General features: G+C 57.1%; 2 protein-coding genes across 6 annotated transcripts in view; both read right to left on the bottom strand.

Moving 5' to 3' along the window:
- Positions 1-12707, bottom strand: part of TTC28 (tetratricopeptide repeat domain 28) — a 36579-nt gene extending 23872 nt beyond the window's left edge. For 2 of the 3 annotated variants that reach the window (XM_078857397.1, XM_078857399.1), the window contains exons 1-2: positions 12267-12707; positions 9640-9954 (exon numbers count right to left, since the gene is read on the bottom strand). In XM_078857397.1, coding sequence (XP_078713523.1) covers positions 9640-9954; positions 12267-12323 — 372 coding nt within the window. In that variant the 5' untranslated portion in view covers positions 12324-12707. Of the gene's footprint in view, positions 1-1702; positions 2108-9639; positions 9955-12266 lie in introns of those variants that run through there. The other variant, XM_078857400.1, reaches the window with a different exon arrangement.
- Positions 12708-14063: 1356 nt separating this feature from the next.
- Positions 14064-25567, bottom strand: part of LOC144932982 (large neutral amino acids transporter small subunit 4-like) — a 28756-nt gene continuing 17252 nt past the window's right edge. For all 3 annotated transcript variants that reach the window (XM_078857388.1, XM_078857391.1, XM_078857390.1), the window contains 7 exons: positions 25101-25259; positions 24402-24413; positions 20955-21111; positions 20037-20181; positions 17537-17610; positions 17046-17169; positions 14064-16416 (listed from right to left, as the gene is read on the bottom strand). In XM_078857388.1, the coding sequence (XP_078713514.1) occupies positions 16234-16416; positions 17046-17169; positions 17537-17610; positions 20037-20181; positions 20955-21111; positions 24402-24413; positions 25101-25259 (854 nt within the window). In that variant the 3' untranslated portion in view covers positions 14064-16233. The remainder of the gene's footprint in view (positions 16417-17045; positions 17170-17536; positions 17611-20036; positions 20182-20954; positions 21112-24401; positions 24414-25100; positions 25260-25567) is intronic.

The raw sequence follows: 25567 nt of genomic DNA, 5'->3' as shown, positions 1-25567 counted from the left end.
GAGTGTTCACGCAGCGACGGCTCCTGCAGTACGGGGGCCCACCCGCACGGCCCACCCTGCACGCCCGTGCGGGCCCCACCCGCATGGCCCACCCTGCACCCCCGTGCGGGGCCCACCCGCACGGCCCACCCTGCACCCCCGTGCTGGGCCCACCCGCTAATACACTTCCTCGAAAATGCAGTGTGGAACTCAAGTCAATTTCTAACACACTAGAGAACAAAAAGGCATCACTAAACTGAATCTCGCAACACCAACACGGTACATTTCACAGCCCAAATGTTCTCTCAACACAGTACACGACACTCCAGTCAGATCCCAACACGATACAGGGACCCAAGTTATCACAACACAGGACACAGCCCCTGTTATCTACCCAGAAGTCCACGACTACATTCACATTCCAACACGATACACTGCCCCACGAATCTACCACAACCCATGATCCCAGACCTATTTTAACACAGCACATGGCTTCCAGTCATATTCTACCACAGCAGAAGGAGACCCAATGATCGCTTAATGCTGCGCATACACAACACCATTCACTACTCAACACGCGACATGGCTCCAGGCATCTACCAATGCAGAAGAGGACTCCATAAATGTCCAGCACAGCACATCACTCAATACGGGACAGACACCCAATTGATCTCGAAGCACAATACATAACCCTTGTTATCTACCAACAGTACACGACTACAGTACAGCCATTGTTCCAGCACAGTGGAGGACCAAGTGATCGCCTCATACACTAGTCCAGCCGCCTCCCCAGCGAAGACTAAAACGAATTACAGGGCAAAAAACCGAATGCCCCTAGATTATAATGGTAAACAGGATATGTCCAAGGAGGTGTCTACAGTGTCAGTCTATAGCAGCATTCATTCCATTCTGATTTCTCCATTCTAGTTTATGGGAGGGGGGGGCATTGCGTTTAAAGTCTGTCCCGTCTCCCACCCCAGTCGTATCTGTAAAAGATACCACGTGTCCTTCATAACCTTCCAGGGCAGTACACGGCAGACCCTTACTCCTCTGCATCACCGCCAACTGTTCGCAGAGGCCCACGTGTGCTGCACCCGTGCCGTGCTGTGGGCAGCACAGCACGTGTGCTGCACGCGTGCTGTGCTGTGGCCATCACGGCACGTGTGCTGCACGTGGTGGGCAGCACAGACGCGTGCTGGCGCGGGGAAGCAGGGGGCGGGGGGGGGATACCCCACGTGGCGCCGCGATCATCACAGCCACAACAACAACAATGGAACAAAGGCCTGGCCGTGATTACATCGGCTTACAACGGGACCCCCGTCGGGAGGGGGTCTACAGAAACCCCGCAGAGGACCCCTGTAGTACACACACAGACTCGCCCAGGTTGTATCACCCCGACACACACACACGCATCTCACGTTTGTCCCACCTCGGCTCACCACCACACCTGCACCCGGACCCCTGCCACCCTCAGACCAACCCTTTAACCCCACGCTCGCTTCCCGTCTGCTCACCACCGTGTTCGCTCACCCACTCAACCCGAAATGACCCTCCAACTACCCCCACCGCACTCCCCCTCGCTCGTCCGTGTTCTACAATCCGCTTACTCGCCCACGTGCCATCCCGTCTCACCCCTAACTCGTGCCCGCGTCACTCGGCCTCACCGCTCGCTCACCCCCTCGCTCACCCCACGCTCACCCGTGTCCGCTCACCCCTCGCTCACCTTCTTCCTCGGCTGCCATTTCATCATGGTGAGTGAGGAGTGACGGCTGAGCGCGCACGGGCGGTGCCACTCGCCGCACCTCCTCGCTGGCCCCCCCCTCCTCCTCCTCGTCCTTCCCCTCGTCACCGCGGGGAGGGGGTCGTCAGGGGTGCGAAGAGGGGTTCACGGGGTCTGTGCTGCCGGGGTCCCCGGGGCCCCAGAGCCGACCTCTCCCCGCATCAATGGAGCTGCGCCGAGTCACATCCCCGCCGCTCTTTGTTCGCGATCCGCGCCTCTTCCTCCTCTTCCTTCTCCCTCCTCCTCCTAGACTACCTCTTCCACATCTCCCCGCGACTCCCACGAAGCCACCAAGAAGGGCCCAGGGTGGGACGGGACGCGGGAGCAGAGTCGGGGAGCCGCGGAGGAGAGCGGGCGACTGCGCGCCTCCCACCCGCCCGCCCGCCGTGCCCCCTCCTCCCCCTCCTGCTCTACGATCCTTGCGTCTCGATGCGTCCCCGTGTCCCCCCGTCTTCAGCTGCCTGCCTCTCCCCTGCTGCCTGCTGATGATGCTGCTGATGATGGTCTTCTGTTGCCACCGCTACTGATGATGTCTTTCGCTGCCGATGTTGCTGCTCAAATGTGTTCTTTTGTTGTTGCCGATGGTAACGCTGCTTACAATGTTCGGCTGCTGCTGCTGCTGTTATTGCTGCTGCTGCTGCTGCCGATGACTCTCGTCTGCTCCTGATGATGCTCAGCTTCCTTCTGACGCTACAGCTGACGATGATCATTTCTCTTTCATTATTTTCTAACGCTCCGACTGCTGCTGCTGATGATGATATGCACACGTCTCGTTCCTTCTTGTGCCGCTGCTAAACTCATCACCGCGTGCTCGGAACCCATCTGGACAATGACGCCCACGATGCGTGACGCGTGACGCGCCCCCCCCCCCCCCCGAAGGGACCCCCCCCGCCCCTACACCCCCACGCCCCTACACCCCCCCTACCCCCCGCCCCTACACCCCCCCCTACCCCCCCGCCCCTACCCCCCCCCCGCCCCCCCCGCACGGAAGGGGGCAGGGCGCGTCCCTTCCCGTGCGATCACCGTCACCATTAGCGGGCGCAGGGCCCCCCCCGCACCCCCCCCGCACCCCCCCCCGCACCGCGACCCTGCGAGGTTCACTTAACACTCACTCCGGGCGTGTGCGCGTAGCGTGACGTTACTGCTCTGCTATGCGCTGTTGGTACTGTGCTGCGTGTGATATCTATGTTTGTAGAACTTCCTTCGCACAGCACGTAGCCGACCGTGCCAATCGTAGGTGGGGATATTGCTATGCAGTGTGTGTGCCATTGGCACGATGCTGTGTGATATATAGTGCGCGTGCTATTGCTGCACTGCGTGCGCTATTGCAGTCCGAGATGTGCGCTTTTGTTATTGTGCTGCGTGTACCGCCGCTGTGCCTTGGACAGCTGCTCTTGCCCTAGGCGATGCTGTGCCTTGTGTGTGCTGTGTGTGAGGCTGTGTGCTGTGTGTGAGGCTGTGTGCTGTGTGTGAGGCTGTGTGCTGTGTGTGCTGTGTGTGAGGCTGTGTGCTCGCTGTACTGCCCTGCAGCATTGTGATTGTGGACTGCTGCCCCATTGTGTGCAAGTACTGTATATATACACGGTGTGGCCCTGTGCGGGGCAGCACGTGCTACGTTGTGCTGCTGCTGCTGCTACGTTGTGCTGCTGCTGCTACGTTGTGCTGCTGCTGCTACGTTGTGCTGCTGCTGCTACGTTGTGCTGCTGCTGCTACGTTGTGCTGCTGCTGCTACGTTGTGCTGCTGCTGCTACGTTGTGCTGCTGCTGCTACGTTGTGTTGCTGCTCTGTGTTGTGCTGCTACGTTGTGCTGGCCGTATCCTCTCTCCACGCACTCTCACCGGGAGCCGGGTCCCCTCGCGGGTCCCCTCGCGGGTCCCCTCGCGGTTCCCCTCGCGGGTGCCGAGCAGCCAAAATAATCCACTCGCCTCCTCCTCATCCTCTTCTTCATTCAGCCTCCTCGTCGCACGAATCCGCCGTGATCTGTGGGCCGCCTTCCCCCCCACCCTCCTCCGCCTTCCCCCCCACCCTCCTCCTCCTCCCCCCCACCCTCCTCCTCCTCCCCCCCACCCTCCTCCTCCTCCCCCCCCACCCTCCTCCTCCTCCCCCCCACCCTCCTCCTCCTCCCCCCCACCCTCCTCCTCCTCCCCCCCACCCTCCCCTTCCTCCCCCCCACCCTCCTCCTCCTCCCCCCCACCCTCCTCCTCCTCCCCCCCACCCTCCTCCTCCTCCCCCCCACCCTCCTCCTCCTCCCCCCCACCCTCCTCCTCCTCCCCCCCACCCTCCTCCTCCTCCCCACACTTCTCCCCCCACACTCCTCCTCTCCCCCCACCCTCCTCCTCCTCCCCCCCACCCTCCTCCTCCTCCCCCCCCACCCTCCTCCTCCTCCCCCCCCACCCTCCTCCTCCTCCCCCCCACCCTCCTCCTCCTCCCCCACACCCTCCGCCTCCTCCCCCCCACCCTCCTCCTCCTCCCCCCCACCCTCCTCCTCCTCCCCCCCACCCTCCTCCTCCTCCCCCCCACCCTCCTCCTCCTCCCCCCCACCCTCCTCCTCCTCCTCCCCCCCACCCTCCTCCTCCTCCTCCCCCCCACCCTCCTCCTCCTCCTCCCCCCCACCCTCCTCCTCCTCCCCCCCACCCTCCTCCTCCTCCTCCCCCCCACCCTCCTCCTCCCCCCCCACCCTCCTCCTCCTCCCCCCCACCCTCCTCCTCCTCCCCACACTTCTCCCCCCACACTCCTCCTCCCCACACTTCTCCCCCCACACTCCTCCTCCCCCCCACCCTCCTCCTCCTCCTCCCCCCCACCCTCCTCCTCCTCCCCCCCACCCTCCTCCTCCTCCCCACACTTCTCCCCCCCACACTCCTCCTCCCCCCCACCCTCCTCCCTCCCGCTCTGTTCCTCCCGCTGCCTCCCTCCCCAGCTCCCCCCTCCTCCTTCTCCCTCCCCGACCCCCGTCCACCCTCTCCCCCTGCTCCTCCTCTATTCCTCGCGCTCTTCTTCTCCCGCGTTGCCCCCCCCACTCTCCCGACTCTCTCACATCTCCACTCTCCCTCCCCGCCCCCTTCCTCTGGAACCACAGGCGGAGGAAGCGGTCCCCTTGTGACGGGAAACCCCCACGCCGCCACCACCACCGAGCCTGGCAGTGCACCCAGCGCGCATGCCCCTCCACCACCTTCCCTCATCCCTGCCAATGTTCGCGATGCCCTCCGGCCGTGCCCCACACCGCTCCAAACCCACCCGTGCCCTTCATTAAAACCTTCTGCAATATGTGCACTGTACATACAGTATGTATACTGTACATACAGTGCACGACGTGTGATTCCGCGCGAAACCAAACCGGCCGCGTCTCCCCCGTGGCGCGTTCATCCATTCCCACGTGGTGAATAAAACAAAGCGGTTGGCTCCCAGGATCAGTCGAGGTGTTTGAGCGCAGCCGAGATCAGAGGCGAAACGCAGCGGGGGAGAGGGGAGAAGCGCCAGGGATACACGGTGACACGGTGATCCCAGGAACCAAACACAACGAGAGACGGAGCTGCGATGCCGTCTGCCCCCACGCCACGGCTCACGTCCATCACACACGTAGCCACCGCCACCACCACACCGAGCTGCACTACCAACAGCGCTGCCAGTCAGGAAGACACACGTATACATCCTGCACTACCAGCCCCCACCCACTCTGAATTACATTTGCCAACACATCCTGCACTACGAACAATCCTCCCAGCCTGTACCAACAACACACCACCCAGCTTGCAATAGGCAATATCGGCCCACACTACCACCAACCCATCCACCCCACACACAGTCAAACCGCGCATCCTCCTCGCACTCGGCAGCTCGCACCAAGTCAAGTGCAACATTCCTTGCGAGTCGAAAGAACCACCGCTCCCACAGCTCACGTAAAGAAACAGGACGACCATAAAGCGACGAGCATCTCGCTCTTGGAGAAGGACGCAAGCGCCGCGTTAATGCAAACACGTGCTCGCGCTGAAACGTCCTCGCCTCTGTGCACAGGCGAGGAGGGAGCTGTACATTAGAAATTGCTGAGGAACCCATAATCAGAGCCAGCAGCGCCCCCAGATAAACTTTCGGGAAAATCGATTCCACTACGAGACGAAGTCGATCGCTCGGGGTACCAACGTTGATTGTTTACAAAATAAGTTTGCTTAAAATCAGACGGTGCTCGCACGCTGCCAGATGAATGGGTGCATCGCAGGACCCCGATTGATGGCGACGGCTTGGGGAGCAGGTCTTCATCCAGCAGTGGATTGATCGTGCCTCATGATGAGGATGATGAATGTAATGTTAGACACATCTACAGTAAAATATACATATACACGTCAAGTACTATTCATTACTTATTTACAATGATGCGCGTGAAAACCCTAAGAGGTTTCATGTTGGCCCTCAACGACATTTATCGCAGAGCACCATGCACAAATAGCACCGTTCTTATAAAACGGTGCTATTTGTGCATAACAGTGCTGTATAACGTTAATTACAACGGCATGAAAAGTCTCACTTGCTTTTTAATCACCGATCTAAGTAAACGCACAATGGTGAGTAAATCAATAATAATAAAGTGTCTTGTGAAAACATCGTCGTGTCTGCGACAGTTTTGCAGACCATTTCCCACAGCACTGTGAAAGATCAGTGGTCCATGGCCCGCATGGGCTGGGAGGCACCGCTGGTCGATGACTAACCGCCCCATTTCCCTCCTCCTGGCTGCGCCTCTCTGATTTCGTGCCGCGGATCACAGCGAGCGCAGCTCACCAGCACCTGCGGCCTCCTCCCAGCCAAACCCCCGCGGCGCACCCCAGGAGGCTGGAACGCAAGCTCAGGGCCGGGCTAAAGGCCAAGACGGTTCCCAGGGCTTCCTCTTAAGCCGCGGCGCAAGCGAGCAGGCTGGCCTGTGAGCCAAAGAAGCCTCACATCCACCATCGCCAGGAGAGAGGAGGTGAGCCGTGAAGCGCTGCTTAAACACTCAACGCCGGCAATGCACCCCCCCCATCTCTTGGCGCCCCGCGTCTCCCGGCTCCCTCCCCGGGGAACACCTTGCCTACCGGGTGGGTCAAGCGCAGAATTCCTTTCAAGTCACGGCTTGTTCTCCCCTGATCTCTCATGCTCACGCCTGCCCCGTGCCCCGGACCAACTGCCGCCCCCCCACGCCGAAGACCCACCGCTGCACACTGCTCCTGAACCCTCGCCACGTGCACTCCTCCTGCACCGACCCCGCGCCGAACGCTGTTGGTTTTTTGCCCAAATCTTTGTCTCAGGTCTCCCCATCTCATCGCAGGTCTCTCTATTCATCCCAAGTCTCCCGTTCGCATGGTGCAATCACCCATCACAGCACTGGCATGGGCCTCAAAAGAAAATAAACTGTTTTAATTTAATGTGAAAAGCCAACCACCACAAAGTAATAAAAACAATGTAATAATGATTTAAAGACCCTGTGTCAATGCACTGCTGAATGAAGGCCTTCCAATGCCATGTCGATCGTGGGGGTTGTTTGACTATTGTCTGGCGAGGTGCAGGTTGGTATAGCAGGACTGATTCAGATATCACTTGCCACTGGTGTTAACTCCTTGCCGGGTTCAAAGTGCAGCATGCTTAGCACTGCACCACTACTCCTCACCTCTATCGCAATAATGTTAATAAAATACCACCCAACAATTATCAAGAAAAAAACCAACAGATGGAAACGTCAAGTCAAGCGTGCTGCTTGCTCACGTCTGCTCGGCTGCCGACCCACACGCTCGCACACGCGCAGGATACACTAGAGTAGCCTCGTGCCTTTCGCACAGAGGGCACAGGGAGCCTGACGGTGGAGTTGGGGCTGGGTGAAGGTTCCATGCGTGAGGAGTGTCGGTCTCAACTGCCTCTCCTACTCCCTGGCTCGCGAAAACTCCGCTTCCGACAGAGCACAATCCCATCCGTCGTGTAAAAAAATGGCACCACAACAACAATGTGCACGGAAATAGCGAGCCACATAAACGCTGCTCACCAAATAAATCACCGCACTTACTCGGGGCATTGTTTGGCAAAAGGGCATTCCCACGGAGCACAGACAGAGACGGATGTGTGTGTTCGTTGAGCGCGGGTAAGTGTCCTGAGCGTCTGCGCGTACAAGCAGAGGGAGAGAGCCAAGGCTGTAAGAGATATTTTCAGCCACAGTTACCTGGCCTCAGTAACAGCCCGGGAATACCCGGCAACGCAATGGGAATGCCCAGTAATGGCAGGACGTGGAGTGATGGGCAACCAGAGTACCGGTCTCTGTTGGCACCACGAGCACCGTCGCAACAGAGGCAACACCACAACCGCCATTGTCAAGAAAAAGCAACGGCACCCTGAGTGGAACACCGTTAACCGCCGCCGGCTTCCGCTTGCCGAGTCTCGTGGCCACGGGACAGAACCCCGCTTCACATTTGGCTACGGCCTGGGATTAATTTCAGCCGCGTCTGTCCGGGTTGGCGACCCGTAAAAAAATATTTATACAACCGGCACACCATATCCAGCAAATGTAGTGAACATGTGCAGGAGAGTGCCGCTGTCTGCACACATATGTCCACGCGGCAGAGTGCGTCCCATGACAATTCGGTGCAATTCTCTCCAGTAAGGTCAGAGTTCAACACAGAAGCGAGGCTGAAGGAACTGTGCGTACAGAGCTTGACAGTGAGGCCCACATTCCGATTCGTTAATGGTGACCAAGACCCACTTTTAAATAGCCAGGTGATACAGCGGTGGGAGCACACATCCCGACATCACAAGGTTCCAAGTTCGAATCTCGCTTGGGGGTCAACTCAGCCCTGTATCCCTCTGGGGTAGACAAAATGTGTACCACTTTGTGTAAATTCAAGAGTGGATATCCTTTTCCGTGGCTTACTTCTGTCATAAAAATGTGGAATTTTCTCCATAAATCAGGGCTGTACAAAGAAAGTGAGCACTGCAGATGCTCAATTAAGTGGAAAACCACTCTTTATTTTTGGTCCTCCTCATGAGAAAGCAGGGTGGAGTGGCGGAGCAGTGGTAAGCAATAAACCCGATGACTTGAGTTGGATTCACAGACATGGCTGACTTGAGTGACGAATTACATCCAAACACATTTGTGGGCCCAACCCCCCCATTCACCATCCTGCACCGCACCTCTGATTAGCACGGTTGGCTACGTACAGTGCGAAAGAAGTTCAACATACATACATTGACCACTTTAACCCCCATGACTGACAGCGCGGAGAGGCTTTTATCCTGCAGTCTATTGGCAAAATGCTGTAAATGATTATTGAGAGACTTTGCATCTGCCGCAAACATCCCATTGCAATTAAAACTGTTTGACAGGCATATAACGATTCACCGTCCTCACATTTCAATCAATTCTCAAAAAAAGTCACAATTTGATTAAATAAATCACAGTTTTTCACCACTGTGGTGAATGTAGAATCTGTAGGGACTTCTGTGACACAAATATTCATTCGAAATAAATTGAAAATATCAACTGTCCCACGCACAATTTGATTGTGTATATCATGAGCATGAGAATAGATTTTAATACATGATTCCACAAGTGAATACACTCATATCTATCAACGCAAACACTGATCAGCCGAAGTGCAAAGACAGACCGGTTAGTCGCCACGGAGCCTCCATTGGTCACCCACTTCTCGAAACACGAACCACATCATGAGCACTGTCCCACCAACAACAACAACAACCGCCATTCGCCACTAAGTGGCGGTGACATCACCACGGTGCTTGTGCCAGGCTATGTGCACGTTAAGGCCACGTGAAGTGTCGAACGCCTACTGGCAGGAGAGGTCACGGGACAGATCCAGGTGCCATGGATTGACTGACCGAGATGACTGCCCGTCGCCACCGCCGTCGCTCACCTTTGGGAAACGCGGGTTGATGCGCTGCGCCGTCTCGGCGTCCTGCAGCGCACGCTGGTGCTGACCCATCCGCGCCAGCGCAGCCGCGCGGTTGCAATAGAGGGCACAGTTCTGGGGGCTCATGGCCACCGCCTCCCCGTAGAGCCGCACGGCACCGGCAAAGTCACCGGCCTGGCACGCGACGCCCGCCGCTCGCACCCGCTCCGCCAGCGCTCCCTTCCCGCCAGGCACCGTCGTTCCCGTGCTGCTCGTGCACGGCGCAGCAACGTCGGCATCGCCGCCGGCGCCGCTTTCAGCATCTGGGGGGTCGCAGTCCTGGAACGACAAAGAGCGTGGCACGGCTTGTCACGTACAGGCAGACACAGCCTGCGGATACAGCCAAACACAGCGAGCATGCACAATCAAAACCTACAAATACAGCCGAGCACAAGCTTTACGTACGGCCAGACAGAGGCTGCTAACACGACCAGACGCAGCCTGAAGATACAGCCAGGCAAAGCCTTCAGCAGCAACCCAACAACACGAGCAGGTACCAACAACAACGCGCAACTACAGCCGAGCAAAAGCTGCAAGGTAGAGCCAGGCGGCTTGCAAGTACAGTTGTGAACAATCTGCAGGCACAGTTAGATATAAGCAGCAGGGCCAAACACAACCTCCACAGCTAGAAACAGCATTCAGCAACAGCCAAAAGCAAACTGCAGACACAGATGGGCACAGCCTTTGAGAATCCTCACACACACACTGTCGTCACAGCTGGACACAAGGTACAGGAACAGCCAGACACAGTGAGCAGGTGTAGCCAAGAAAGACAGCACAACTCAGAATGAGCAACTGGGCCAAGTGGAACCCTGACCCCCAACTCTGCCGCCTCCCGACCAGGGCGCGCTTTAAGTGCAGCTGCCTCGCTCACGCCAAAGAGCATTCCACGATGTTTATTTGTAGGCCATAAATTATACTCGCAGTATTTCTTAAACTTGGAATAAAGTTTCATTATTAATTTCAAACAATGCACTCGTGCACCGAGCCTCTGGCAGGTGTCCAGCACCTACGTGTGTGAGACGTGTGCACATCTATCAACCTCCTAGATCGCCGATACCAATCATCAGGTTTCGGAGAACTATAAACTTCCGAGGTCTCTTGTACGAGGCTACCGTTGGCTCATATGGGGCCCAGCCAATGGTGGTGACATGAAGCCTGGCTCATGGTCAGTGAGTAGCCCTGGGACCCTGGACCCCACCGGCAGAGGATCAGAGTTGGGTCCCAGGTCCTGGTAAGTGGTTCTGAAACCCAATGTCCAGTTGCACAACACACCTTATATGTAATTTAATTTACATCGTTTTAAATGAAAGAGGAATACACATTAGTACTTTCGAATGTGTCACGAAAATGACAACAGGGCCCCGCCAATGGAGGTGACGGTGCAACTGGGCCAAGTGTAATGGACCACAGGGGTGCTGGGCCACGAAGCAGCAAGGGGAAGGGAGGGCAACTGGACAGACGTGTCCCCATTTAACAACTTGAACCAGGGCCCGTGCCAACCACACCACACCGCTGCCTCCAGTGAGGCTCCAGCAGCTGAGGGGGTCTGTGTGAGGGGGTCTGTGTGAGGGGTCTGTGTGAGGGGTCTGTGTGAGGGGGTCTGTGTGAGGGGGTCTGTGTGAGGGGTCTATGCGAGGGGGTCTGTGTGTGGGGGTCTGTGTGAGGGGCCCTCTGGAGCCAGGTTCTCTACCAGTGCAGGCGAGGGGACCCTGCCCCCCTGCCAGTAGAGAAAGGGGGGGGGGGCAGGAAAGAGGGGGGGCAGGAGAGAGGGGGGGCAGGAGAGAAGGGGGGGCAGGAGAGAGGGGGGGGCAGGAGAGAGGGGGGGGCGCGCTATATTTAGGATCGCGCGCAGGCGTCGTGCCGGAGAGGCCCGCGGGGGCGACGAGAAGGCGCCGCAAACAAATGCGTTCCTGTATTCCAGTGATTTCCGGAGGGGTATTTATATATTATTATATATATAATATTATATATATAATAATTATATATATAGTATATATTATATATAATGTTTCTCTCTCTCTCACTCGGTGAAGCGGGGACCGGGGGTCTGGGGGATAGAGACCCCGCGGCGCTCTCAGCGGATCGCGCGCGGCACACCACGTCAAGACGTGCACACGTGCAGGAGTGCCCACAGGGAACCCCTCGAGTCACACGGAGGCCACACGACCCCCCCCCCACCCCCCGCCCAGGCCACGTCTGTCGTGATCATGAAACAATAAAACAAGGAGAACTGAATCACTCAACACTTGTGCCCTCACCCTCACTTGGAGTTCCATCTCCTGATTGCGCCCCCCCCCACCCACGCCACCCCCATCCAACACGAGTTCGCGAACAATGAGCACTCACCCATCACCACCACCATCGTCGTCATCATCCCCACTACCACCACCTCCATGCACTTGGCCCCTGGCTCTTTGTTATGGAGCAGGCACGGTCCCTCAACCCGCGCCCCCATTGTTCCCCCGTCGCGGTAGATCTTGCGAGACGAGGGGGACAAGGGACCCCCGGTGCGCGGCCGAGAGGGGGCCCCTTGGGGTCCCCCCCCAGGGCTTCCGAGGGGTTCCCCGGTACCCGAGACCCAAACCTACCTCCTCCTCCTCAGCGGCGGCGGCGGCGGCCGGAGCTCGCAACTTGAGGCGTTCCATGGGGTGGAGAAAGGCGCCGCGTCGTGCCCTCGTCCCTCTGCCGCTCTCCCCGTCTCCGCCTCCTCCTCCTCTCGCCGCTCTCCTCCTCCCCCTCCTCTCAGCTCGCGGCCGGGCCGACTCGGCCCCACCTCGCCGGACTCATCCCCAAGCCTCGACGCGGCCACAGCAAGCGGCCAAAGTTTATGCGAGCGGCTGCTGCGGCTGCTGCTGCTGCGGCGGCGGCGGCGAGAAAAGTGTTGTCGAGCCGCGAGCGCCAACTTGTGCGAGACGTGGCGCCATGTTCATGCTGCAGCCGCGCGGCCTCCGCTCCCGGAGCCGAGCGCCACCCGCCGGGAGGAATGGGAGCCGCGGCCACGGGGCCCGGCCCACCACCACACCACCACCACCACCGCACCACCACACCACCACACCACCACAACACCACCACCACACCACCACCACACCACCACCACAACACCACCACACCACCACCAACACAACACCACCACACCACCACAACACCACCACACCACCACCACCACACCACCACCACCACACCACCACACCACCACCACACCACCACCACACCACCACCACACCACCACCACCACACCACCACCACCACACCACCACTACACCACCACCACCGGTTGCACCCGATTCAAGAGCCGAATGGCTCACAGGGCTATACCTAATAAATGAAACTTGAAATTAAAACTTAAAACCACCACCACCCCACCACCACCACCCCCCCGTGCTCCCTGCCCGAGGAGCAAGGGGACCGTTACCCGGCACGGGGTGGCGGGTGGGACCGCGATCACCCAGAGCGGGACTTGCAGCTGTCGCCGGGCCCGTCATTCCAACCCCACTGGGATCTGAGAAGCGCCGTTCGGTATTCGTGACATTGACCCAGGACCCATCATCTGACAGAGAGAGGGGAGAGGGGGGGGGGAGAGGTCTCTTGCCAAACAACATCCGACAAGTTCACCAGAATTGATTCAAGCGAAGCCTGGCTCTGCTGGTGAGAAACTGAACGTCAAAACCGGTTCAGGAGTTTGCTTGTGCTGAATCAATATTGCTGAAATGATGCACTCCCAGAAGGCCCTTGTGATCATGGGTTGTGTTAGAATTACTTTGATATTTATCTTTGTATGTGGAGAGACGGGTATGTGAAGGGGACGCGGTGTGTATGCTTATCGATCTTGTTATACCTCGAGAGGGCCTTCAGGCGTCCCTTATAATCTGATAACAGATCGATCCGAGTGGGTTAAACCGTGAGGGGAACAAAGTGGGGGTCCTGGTCCGTTACTCTCCTCCCATCGGCACCTTCAGGGGCGCGTGGAGTCCTGAGGGCCCCGTGGGGTGGACGCGAGGGTGAGGTGGATGAGAGGGTGAGGTGGATGTGAGGGTGAGGTGGATGAGAGGGTGAGGTGGACGCTAGGGGGAGGTGGATGAGAGGGTGAGGTGGACGCGAGGGTGAGGTGGATGCTAGGGTGAGCTGACTACTAGGGTGAGGTGAATGTGTCTGGCGAGGGTGAGGTGAGGGCTGGTGGAGGTGCGGCTTGAGGAAGCCTCTTCTTCCATCACACTCCTCAAGTGACGCGTCCCTCTTCGCCTGGACTCATGTCAGTGACGAACGCAGTGGAGATGCCACTCAATGTGTCTCATGCAACCGGCCATTTGCCTCGAGTGCAGCACTCGTCTGGTTGTGAAGGTATCTGCCACAGTGGCCAGCACGACACGGGGACACGGGCGGCATATTAAATACATCTTTATGAATAACACTCCCGTGGAGGTCAAGTCACAACCCCTGACCCCGCCACTCACCGCACGCAAACACTTTGATTTTGTTCCCAAGCCGCGGGGCTCGGGTCGACTCGCCCTCCACTCGATGTCCTCGTCGCTTTCGAGAGCAATGCTCCGAAGCCCTCAGGGGCATCAGAGAAGCGCTTTGAGAAAGTGGGTCTCAACCTCAACATTTACTCGGGGTCACGCCGGTGATGGAGGCAACTATTGACAGCCGTCGCCATGGACCTGTCGTTGATAAAAAACAAAAAAAAACTTGGGTGGATACGTCAACCCTTGATGGACACGTTGACCTGAGCTCTCCAGAAGAGTATATCTACCTTGTGATGGCAGGGAAATCAACTGTGGATGGTCTGGTGGCGGGGGCCTGCCTGCGTGCCAGCTTTGTGGCTCGCTACCGCCCTCTGCTGGAGACTGGAGGAGTCTGCTGGAGTCTGGCCTCCTCGTCGAGCTCCCAATGATGGGACCACGGATGAGAAGTTTTGAGATGGAGTCCCAGAGTGGGTATCCAAGACCATGGCCGTTGTCATAAATAAACTCGACTCACCCCAGCCTCCTCCACATTGCCTCCACCACATGTCGAGCGACTGTCCCCAACAACAGAACAATCACCAGCTTCGTCCTGGTTTGTGATTCGCTGGAGCAAGATGAACGTGGCTTCACCGCCAATGCCGGTGATGCCACCACACCTCACCATTACTCACTTCCTTGCACTAGATGCTACAGTTGTTGCAACCACCAAGGTCAGCTCTTGCTGTACACAGTTAAGTTGTTTCAAAGACTGCTCTTATCAATATCATCACCACCTGCATCTGGTTTGCGTTCTTCCCATCTGTTATCGGCCTCTGTGCTCCCCCTATTCATGTACAATATCATCTCTCTGAAACACTCGGGAGGAGGAGTTTGTGCGTCTAATACTTAATCGATTAAAACCGATTCGTAAGCTCGCGGTGCAATATCGAATCGACTACGTATTTAACAGCCGTGAAAAGTGATACCTATGCAAATGCCTCATTTCCTCGACAGAAATATAGAAAATAACACAAACTATGCGTCAACGAACACGAGACGCAAACACGTGAGGTGGGATCGGGAAAAACATGGTTGCGTGCCTAGTTTAGAGGGTGGGCCACGCAATTACCTTGTGTCGTGAACCCTCCTCCACCCGACACAGCCAAGCTATGACATTGTCACGTGTACACGCGCTTTAACGCACCGGGTGGGGTGATGGAGAGTTCACGACGGGAATATGGTGAGATCGTTATGACGCGTCAGCCGGAAAATCAGCCATGATTCGTAATATTGGCTGTGAACTAACGTGTTAAACCACACATCATACACCCTCAGCCAAGACTCCCACACCCTTCTGGGTGATGGGCCATGGGTCTCGATGGTCATGGGCCCTGGGCCCCTTGACACTGTCCCAATGTTTCAACTTCCGCACCGGGAGATCGGAGCGGCGACATCTGAACTGCAAGTTCCGCGTGACGCCACGGCACGCATTACACCATGTGTATATACCGTGTTACGCTAACAATGCCGTTGTGCGTATATATAGGCGCGTGTAGCTCAACTGGAAAGTATAGGAGGGAGCTCTAATTCCTAGGCGGAGGGAATGTGAATAAGTGCCGCTGCAGCGTTGAGGAGCCACCGATCCGGAGGCGACCGCCTGGTCCAGACGCCGCCACCGCTCGCAAGCGCAGCACCAGCTCCTCGCCCCGTGAGACTGGTGGCGAGGGGCACTCAGAGGTGCCAGGTGGAGGGCGCTTGAAAGACTGATGAATGGCCGGTGATGAATGACTGATGAATGACAGCGAATGAAATGTGGTAAATTAGGTAAATGATTGACGAATGAAAGGTGAATGACACGTCATTCAAAATTTGAACGATGATTGAAATGTGAATGGCATTGAATGAAATGTGAAATGAGAGGTGAGTGATTGATGAATGGAAGGTGAATGAAACATCTATGAGATATCATGCACATCATCCACTGGAATGTTTGGGCTGATGAAGATGGTGATGATGATGGCAGTGATAATGGTGGTGGTGATGGCGATGACAGTGATTATAATGGTGATGATGGTCGTGATGACATTGATCATGGTGGTGGTGGTGGTGGCAATCACGCATGAGGATCATCCGCCCCTTTGGTCCCATGCCATGAGGGGATCTCTGTGAGGGGGACCGGGGACCCCGAGTCCGGGGCCATGAGTCTCTGCTTCTTCTTGAGTCCACGGCTGAAGGAGAAGAGGTACGCGGGGAGGCAGAAGCCCAGCAGGGACAGCGCCAGCAACCCCACGTTCACCTGAAGGAGGGGAGCGGGATGAGCGTGACGGTCAGCTGGCTTGAAGGGGCGAGGTGGAGGGAGGCATGTTAGTGAGTGTGGGGTGAATGATGGACTGACGATTATCTGTACCGATCCTGGGCCTCCCCTAGGTCGACTCAGCCTCAAATGAGGGCCTGGTGCGGTGTGTAAACATCGCCACTGGGGAGACAAAGGCGGGCCGGGTGCAGTGCTGGCCATCCACCCCCTCGTGTGCCGTGCCGGCCTTCATAGGTGCTACTCGCTAACAGCACTTGCCCCTACAGTCTGTTACAGGCGATACGGGGGATATTTGGGGTGAGTATGGGGTGAGTATGGGGTGAGTGTGTTTGAGTGTGGGGTGAGTGAGTGTGTGGTGAGTGAGTGTGTGGTGAGTGAGTGAGTGTGTTGTGAGTGAGTGGTGAGTGCAGTGGTGCGTATGGTGTGAGTGTGTTTGAGTGATGGGTGAGTGAGTGTGTGGTGAGTGAGTGTATTGGTGAGTGTTTGGTGGTTAGTGAGTGTAGTGGTGAGTGTAGTGGTGAGTGTGTGGTGAGTGTGTGGTGGTGAGTGTGTGCTAAGTGAGTGTAGTGGTGAGTGTGTGGTGGTGAGTGAGTGTGTGGTGAGTGTGTGACCCAGTAGGGGTCTCCGCCGAGGGGGCCCTGCACGGCCATGAAGAGCGGCTGCTGCAGCAGCGCGAACACGGCGCTCGCCAGGGACTGCAGCCCCGTGAGACTCCCGAAGTGAGACGACGGGTACCTGCAGACACACACACACACACAGGTACCCACACAGGTACTCACACAGGTAGGGTATAGACACACACACACACTCAGGTACTCACACAGGTACCCACACAGGTACCCACACAGGTACCCACACAGGTACCAACACAGGTGGGGTACAGACACACACTCAGGTACCCACAAAGATACTCAATCAGGTTATCACACAGGTAAACACACGGGTTCTCAAGTAAATACTCACAGAGGTACTCATACAGATGCACAGAGGCATGCATATAAACGATCACACAGATGTACTCACGTGGAAAGCATTGGTGAGGGATTGGCACTCACTCACGGTGTGGGATTGGGACTCACGCGGGTGAGGGATTGGTACTCACACGGCGGCGTAGAGACCCCCGCAAGCAGAGTGGATGAATCCGCGAACCACGGTGTGGAGCACGAAGGTCAAGTACTGCCCCACACAGCACGCACAGCACCCACAGTACACTCAGTACACTCACCCCACACAGTACACTCACTCACCCCACACAGTACACTCACCACACACAGTACACTCACTCACCCCACACAGTACACTCACTACACACAGCACGCACAGCACCCACAGTACACTCACTCACCCCACACAGTACACTCACTACACACAGTACACTCACTACACTCAGTACACTCACCCCACACAGTACACTCACTACACACAGCATCCACAGTACACTCACCCCACACAGTACACTCACTACACACAGCACCCACAGTACACTCACCCCACACAGTACACTCACTACACACAGTACACTCACTACACACAGCACGCACAGCACCCACAGTACACTTACTCACCCCAGACAGTACACTCACTACACACAGTACACTCACCCCACACAGTACACTCACTACACACAGCACCACAGTACAATCATCCTAACACAGTACACTCACTACACACAGCACCCACAGTACACTCACCCCACACAGTACACTCACTACACACAGCACGCACAGCACCCACAGCACACTCACTCACCCCACACAGTACACTCACTACACACAGTACACTCACTACACACAGTACACTCACTACACACAGCACACACAGCACCCACAGCACACTCACTCACCCCACACAGTACACTCACTACACACAGTACACTCACTACACTCAGTACACTCACTACACACAGCACACACAGCACCCACAGCACACTCACTCACCCCACACAGTACACTCACTACACACAGTACACTCACTACACACAGTACACTCACTACACACAGTACACTCACTACACACAGTACACTCACTACACACAGCACACACAGCACCCACAGTACACTCACTCACCCCACACAGTACACTCACTCACCACACACAGTACACTCACTACACACAGTACACTCACTACACACAGCACACACAGCACCCACAGTACACTCACTCACCACACACAGTACACTCACTACACACAGTACACTCACTACACTCAGCACGCACAGCACCCACAGTACACTCACTCACCCCACACAGTACACTCACTACACACAGTACACTCACCCCACACAGTACACTCACTACACACAGTACACTCACTACACACAGCACACACAGCACCCACAGTACACTCACTCACCACACACAGTACACTCACCCCACACAGTACACTCACTACACACAGCACACACAGCACCCACAGTACACTCACTCACCACACACAGTACACTCACCCCACACAGTACACTCACTACACACAGCATCCACAGTACACTCACCCCACACAGTACACTCACTACACACAGCACCCACAGTACACTCACCCCACACAGTACACTCACTACACACAGTACACTCACTACACACAGCACGCACAGCACCCACAGTACACTTACTCACCCCAGACAGTACACTCACTACACACAGTACACTCACTACACTCAGTACACTCACCCCACACAGTACACTCACTACACACAGTACACTCACTACACTCAGTACACTCACTACACACAGCACGCACAGCACCCACAGTACACTCACTCACTACACACAGTACACTCACTACACACAGTACACTCACCCCACACAGTACACTCACTACACACAGTACACTCACTACACACAGCACGCACAGCACCCACAGTACACTCACTCACCCCACACAGTACACTCACTACACACAGTACACTCACTACACACAGTACACTCACCCCACACAGTACACTCACTACACACAGTACACTCACTACACACAGTACACTCACCCCACACAGTACACTCACCCCACACAGCACGCACAGCACCCACAGTACACTCACTCACCCCACACAGTACACTCACTCACCCCACACAGTACACTCACTACACACAGTACACTCACTACACTCAGTACACTCACTACACTCAGTACACTCACTACACACAGTACACTCACTACACACAGTACACTCACTACACACAGTACACTCACCCCACACAGTACACTCACTACACACAGTACACTCACCCCACACAGTACACTCACTACACACAGTACACTCACTACACTCAGCACGCACAGCACCCACAGCACACTCACTCACCCCACACAGTACACTCACTACACACAGTACACTCACTACACACAGTACACTCACCACACACAATACACTCAGTACACTCAGCACGCACAGCACCCACAGTGTACTGGAACGTCTCTTCCCACGGTCACAGTCCTCGACCCCGGCACTCCTCTGCCATGACTGGAGAAGGCACTGGGGGTCAGGTCCCCTTAGCGGGGTCAGGTCCCCTTAGCGGGGTCAGGTCCCCTTAGCGGGGTCAGGTCCCCTTAGCGGGGTCAGGTCCCCTTAGCGGGGTCGCCCCCCCCCTCCATCCCCTTGGCTCACCTGCAGCTGAAGGTTGCTGATGAGGCAGACGATGCCGAAGCCGACCAGGAGGATATTGCAGAAGAGGAAGGCGCGCGTGGCATTGTCGATTTTCTGGATCGTCCTGTCTCTGAACTTCCCCTTCCTGGGGGTCACGGGGACATCCCTGGACGGGCGACAGAGAGGGGTAGGGAGGCGTGGGGAAGGGGGCGCGCGCGTCACGGGGGTCCCGTTTCCTCGTGCGGCGCGGGGTTGGAATTCCACTGCCAGTGCCGCTACCCTCCCGCGTGGCCAGGCCAAGTCGAGGTTGATGTCACTGCGCGTGTTCACCCTACACAGCCTCCCCGAGTTGTCGTAGCACCAGCTCTGAGTATTGCTCTGTATAATCCCAATTAAGTAGGATGCAGGTAATTTGCGTTCAAATTTGGTAAATTGTTGACAATAACGCCGGCACACAATGGCCTCCTCTTGCGAATGACGTCACGGGATCTTTGACGTCCACCGGGAAGCAGGCGGCGACCCCGTGTTTCTACTCCCGGTCCACCCGCAGTATTAATCAGGGCGGCCTGCCGGAGCCGAATCGCGAACGTCTGCCACAAACGCGACCGCTAGGCCGCGTTAGCGCGGCGAAAATAAATCGTTTATTCAACCACGAGATGGAATATCGACAAAGACACATGTACCCCCCCCCCTCCCCCCGCTCTATTGCTTCATCTGCCGCGCCTGGAGATCGACTCGACCTCTGGATTGCAAGTCCGACGCGCCGACCCTGACGCCACGGCGGCTCCCTCCTAAGCCAGGAACCCCCCCCCCCCCCCCCTTGAGAAACAGTCCCGAGTAGTCCCGAGACTAGCGTAGCGTGTCCCGGGCAAACGCGACCCCCCCCCCTCCTCCCCCCACTTCCCCCACTTCCCCCCCCCCCCCCACCGACTCTCGTACCCGTTCCGCAGGGGCTGGTGCTGGGGCCCCGCCGCGGGGGGCTCCTGCTCCCCCCCTCGGCACTCGTCGAGTTTCCAGTCCATGACGTAGCCGATGATGGGCGCCGTGAGCAGACAGAGCAGCTGCAGCATCCCGAACATGGAGGCGAACCAGCCGACTGCGGCCATCGCCATCACCATCACCATCAGTGCCATCACCGTTATCAGACATCATCGCCATCATCACCATCAGTGCCATCACCGTTATCAGACATCATCGCCATCATCACCATCAGTGCCATCACCGTTATCAGACATCATCGCCATCATCACCATCAGTGCCATCACCGTTATCAGACATCATCGCCATCATCACCATCAGTGCCATCACCGTTATCAGACATCATCGCCATCACCGTCATCGCGACGGCATCATCCGAATATCACAAGACGTCCTCGATCGAATTACCCTGAACGCGTCCGACCTGGCGAGATCTTGGGAAGCTAAGCAGGGCTCAGCCTGGTGCTTAGCGCTTCAGTTGGGCTGCACGGTTGGCTACGTACGGTGCGAAAGAAGTTATACATGCATAGCCGGGGGGGGGGGGGGCCGTGGTAGGATGACTGCTGCACCGCGCGCGTCCATTCATAGTCTCCGGTATGCGCGCGCGCGTGAGAGCTGAACACACACACCCCCACACACACCCCCACACACACCCCCACACACCCACACACACCCCCACACACACCCCCACACACACACACCCACACACACACACACCCCCACACACACACACCCACACACGTTCTCTGGTATGTGGTGGTAACAAATACAAAGCTACCCCGTATAGACTTTTCAGAAGGCACGTGCTCTTCGTGAGTAACACCTATGCAGGAATGCCGGTACGACGCGAAAGAGGGTGGGGGTGTGGCGGAAAAAATAACACGCCCGACCGCCTTTGTCTCCCCAGTGCACCGGGTACTCATTTAAGGTTGATTCTACCTACGGGAGGCTCCGGACCGGTTCTGATGACATCTCTTACTGATTTCGGTGACCGTGAGTGGTAAATGAAACGCCACCGCTGTTGTGCGAACAGCACTTGCCCCAAAAGTCCGGGGAGCGGTAGTGTAGCGGTGAGAACGTTGCGCTATGAACCACGTCACCGGTCCTGGGCTTCCCCTAGGTCAGCTCAGCTTCATACGAGCACTTGGTGTGATGTGTAGACATCGCCACTGGGGCGACAGACGACCGGGCGTGGTACCGGTCACTAGTCTGGTAAAACGCTCCGCGGGGGATCTTTGTGTGTGTGTGTACACACTGGCGCGTGTGTTCTCGGGCGTGCCGGTGTGTAACGGGGGGGGGGGGGGGTGTTTATTGAGGGCCTGTTTCTGGGCGCGTGGTTTTTCTCTCCCTGTGGGGAGCGGTAGCCTCGGGGCGAGCGAGCATTGTGCCACCATCTGGCCACCCGAGTTCAATTCCCCGCTCACGCCCAACATGAGCGACTAATATCTGAACTGGTGGTGGGCCTCCCATAGGTAGACTCAGCCTTAAATAGTTACCTGGAGCGGTGTTGTGACCAAGTGCACGCCGGCCGTGGTGGATGTCGGCCACACCACCGTCTCGCGTTCCTTTCCGACCTTAGTCGGTACTCGCTTACAGCACTTGTCGCAAAAGTCTGTAAAAGGCTACACGGGGGATCTTTGCCTTTGTTTGCTACCTCTCTTCCTCCCTCTGCTGTCTCACTCTCCGCCTCTGCTGCCGGCTTCTTGTTGCCTCTCTGCGTCTTCATCTCCGCCTCTCTCTCTCTCGACCTCTCATCTGCATCGCCACTCACCCACCCACTCGTCCTCCACTCGGCCTCTCTTGTTGCTTCTAGCTCCTCTTTTCGGATCCTTGATGCTCGCGGTGTTCGCCCGGCGTCTTTTTGTTCGCCCTGAAGTGTTTGTGCAACGCGAGCCTCGGGCGCGTGTGCCTGCGTGCGTGTGGGAGTGTGTCAGTGTGCGTCAGTGCGTGTGTGTGTTTCAGTGTTTGTGTGTCAGTGAGCGTCAGTGCGTGTGTGAGAGTGTGTCAGTGAGCGTCAGTGCGTGTGTGAGAGTGTGTCAGTGTGTGTCATTGCGTGTGTGTGTGTTTCAGTGTTTGTGTGTCAGTGTGTGTCAGTGCGTGTGTAAGAGTGTGTCAGTGAGCGTCAGTGCGTGTGTGAGAGTGTGTCAGTGTGCGTCAGTGCGTGTGTGTGTGTTTCAGTGTTTGTGTGTCAGTGTGTGGGACGCGGTAGTGCAGCAGTTAGCGCGCTGCGCTACGAAACCTGGCGACCCGGGTTCGATTCCCGCTCACGGCCAACGCCAGTGACGATTATCTGAAACGGTCCTGGGCCTCCCCTAGGTCGACTCAGCCTCAAATGAGTATCTGGTGTAGCAGTGTGTAAACATCGCCACTGGGGAAACAAAGGCGACCGGGCGTGGTGCTGGCCACCCACCCCCTCGTGTGTAGGTGCTCGCTAACGGCACTTGCCCCAACAGTCTGTTAAGGCTATACGGGGGATCTTTGTTTGTGGAGGGGGCGGTGGCGCAGTGGTTAGCGCGCTGCGCTTCAAGCCCAGTGACCCGAGTTCGAGTCACGCTCACGACCAATAACAGTGCGTTTACTTGAAGCGGTTGCGGGCCCCTCCTAGTTCGACTCAGCCTTAAATCAGTATGGAGCAGTGTGCGTGAAACATCAGCACTGGGGAGACAAAGGCGTGTTCGGGCGTGGTGCTTGTCACCCACCCCCATCGTGCGTCATTTCCGGAATGTATAGGTGCCCGCTAAGAGTACTTGCCCCACTAGGCTGTGGAGGCTACCCGGGGGATATTTGTCTGTGCTTGCGGGCGGGTGGGGAGAGCGAGGCGCTGGGACGCGTCCAGGCGTCTGCTGTTTACGCGAGCGGCTTCGAACAATCGAACAATCGACGCAGCGCCACATCGACAAGAGGAAACCGCTTACTCACCACGCTTACTCACCACACTTACTCACCACGCTTACTCACCACGCTTACTCACCACGCTTACTCACCACGCTTACTCACCACGCTTACTCACCACGCTTACTCACCACGCTTACTCACCACGCTTACTCACCACGCTTACTCACCACGCTTACTCACCACGCTTACTCACCACACTTACTCACCACACTTACTCACCACACTTACTCACCACGCTTACTCACCACGCTTACTCACCACGCTTACTCACCACGCTTACTCACCACACTTACTCACCACACTTACTCACCGCACTTACTCACCGCACTTACTCACCACACTTACTCACCACACTTACTCACCACGCTCCTCACCGCACGCTCACCCCTACTCACGCAAACTCAGACGCCAACTCTGTTATCCACTCTCACCCATGCCCACCCATGTGTACACTCACCCACTTGTACGTTCACACACCCACACCCACACACACCCACACCCCCCCACACTCACCCGTGTCCATCACTGCTGGCGGGCTCGTGTGGGTTGCCATCGAGGAGACGGCACGGAAACCAGCGCCCCGCGCACACGGAGACACACGCACACAGACACACAGAGACACGCGCACACAGAGACACGCGCACACAGACACACACGCACACAGACACACAGAGACACGCGTACACAGAGACATGCGCACACACAGACACATGCACACAGACACACACGCACAGACACACACGGACACAGAGACACGTGCACACAGACACACAGAGACACGCGCACACAGAGACACGTGCACACAGACACACACGCACACAGACACACAGAGACACGCGCACACAGAGGCATGCACACACACAGACACATGCACACAGACACACACGCACAGACACACACGGACACAGAGACACGCGCACACGGACACACGGACACACGCGCACACAATTGGTACGCACACAATTGGTACGCACACAATTGCCGTAGTGGAATAGCGACTGCTGCATATATAGGGCGAGTACTATATGTCTAGGGCGAGTACTACATGGCTAGTACTATATGGCTAGTGCTGTATAGCTAGTACTATATGGCTAGTACTATATGGCTAGTACTATATGGCTAGTACTATATGACTAGTACTATATGGCTAGTTCTACATGGCTAGCACTATATGGCTAGTGCTATATGGCGAGTGTGGCGTGCACCCGGCACCTGCCGCGGGATCGTCGCCCTCGGCCAGGAACTCGAGCATGGAGTTCATGGCGCCCAGGTAGAAGATGAGACGCAGCTGCGTGACGCTCATGGTGACCAGGCTCCAGAGCAGGATGGGCGTGCACACGCTGCGGGTGAACGGCGGCGGCGGCGGCGGCCCTACGGGGCGCGGAGGTCGGGGGTACACAGGGGGACACGGGGGTCAGGGGGTCAAGGTTTGGAGGGGTCCGAGAGATAACGAGGTCAGGGCGGGGGTGTGGGCACAGGGCGGGACGTGACAGGAGGGGAGGACGGGCACAATGCGAGGGTCGTGGGTCAGCATAGGGGACGGCGGCGGTGGACAGCGCCCCGCGAGCCCCCACCGAGCCCCGTGACGGACGTCGCGGCAGGGTCGCCCGCGGTGCCCTCCCGGCGGGACCTTGACACAGCCGCTGGCAAGGGGCGGCAGCTGCTGCTGCTGCCGCTGC

Source organism: Lampetra fluviatilis, chromosome 6 (genome assembly GCF_964198595.1).
Source record: "Lampetra fluviatilis chromosome 6, kcLamFluv1.1, whole genome shotgun sequence".
Lineage (NCBI taxonomy): Eukaryota > Metazoa > Chordata > Hyperoartia > Petromyzontiformes > Petromyzontidae > Lampetra > Lampetra fluviatilis.
Note: the sequence above shows the minus strand (reverse complement) of the source record. Positions and strands in the feature narration are given on the sequence as shown.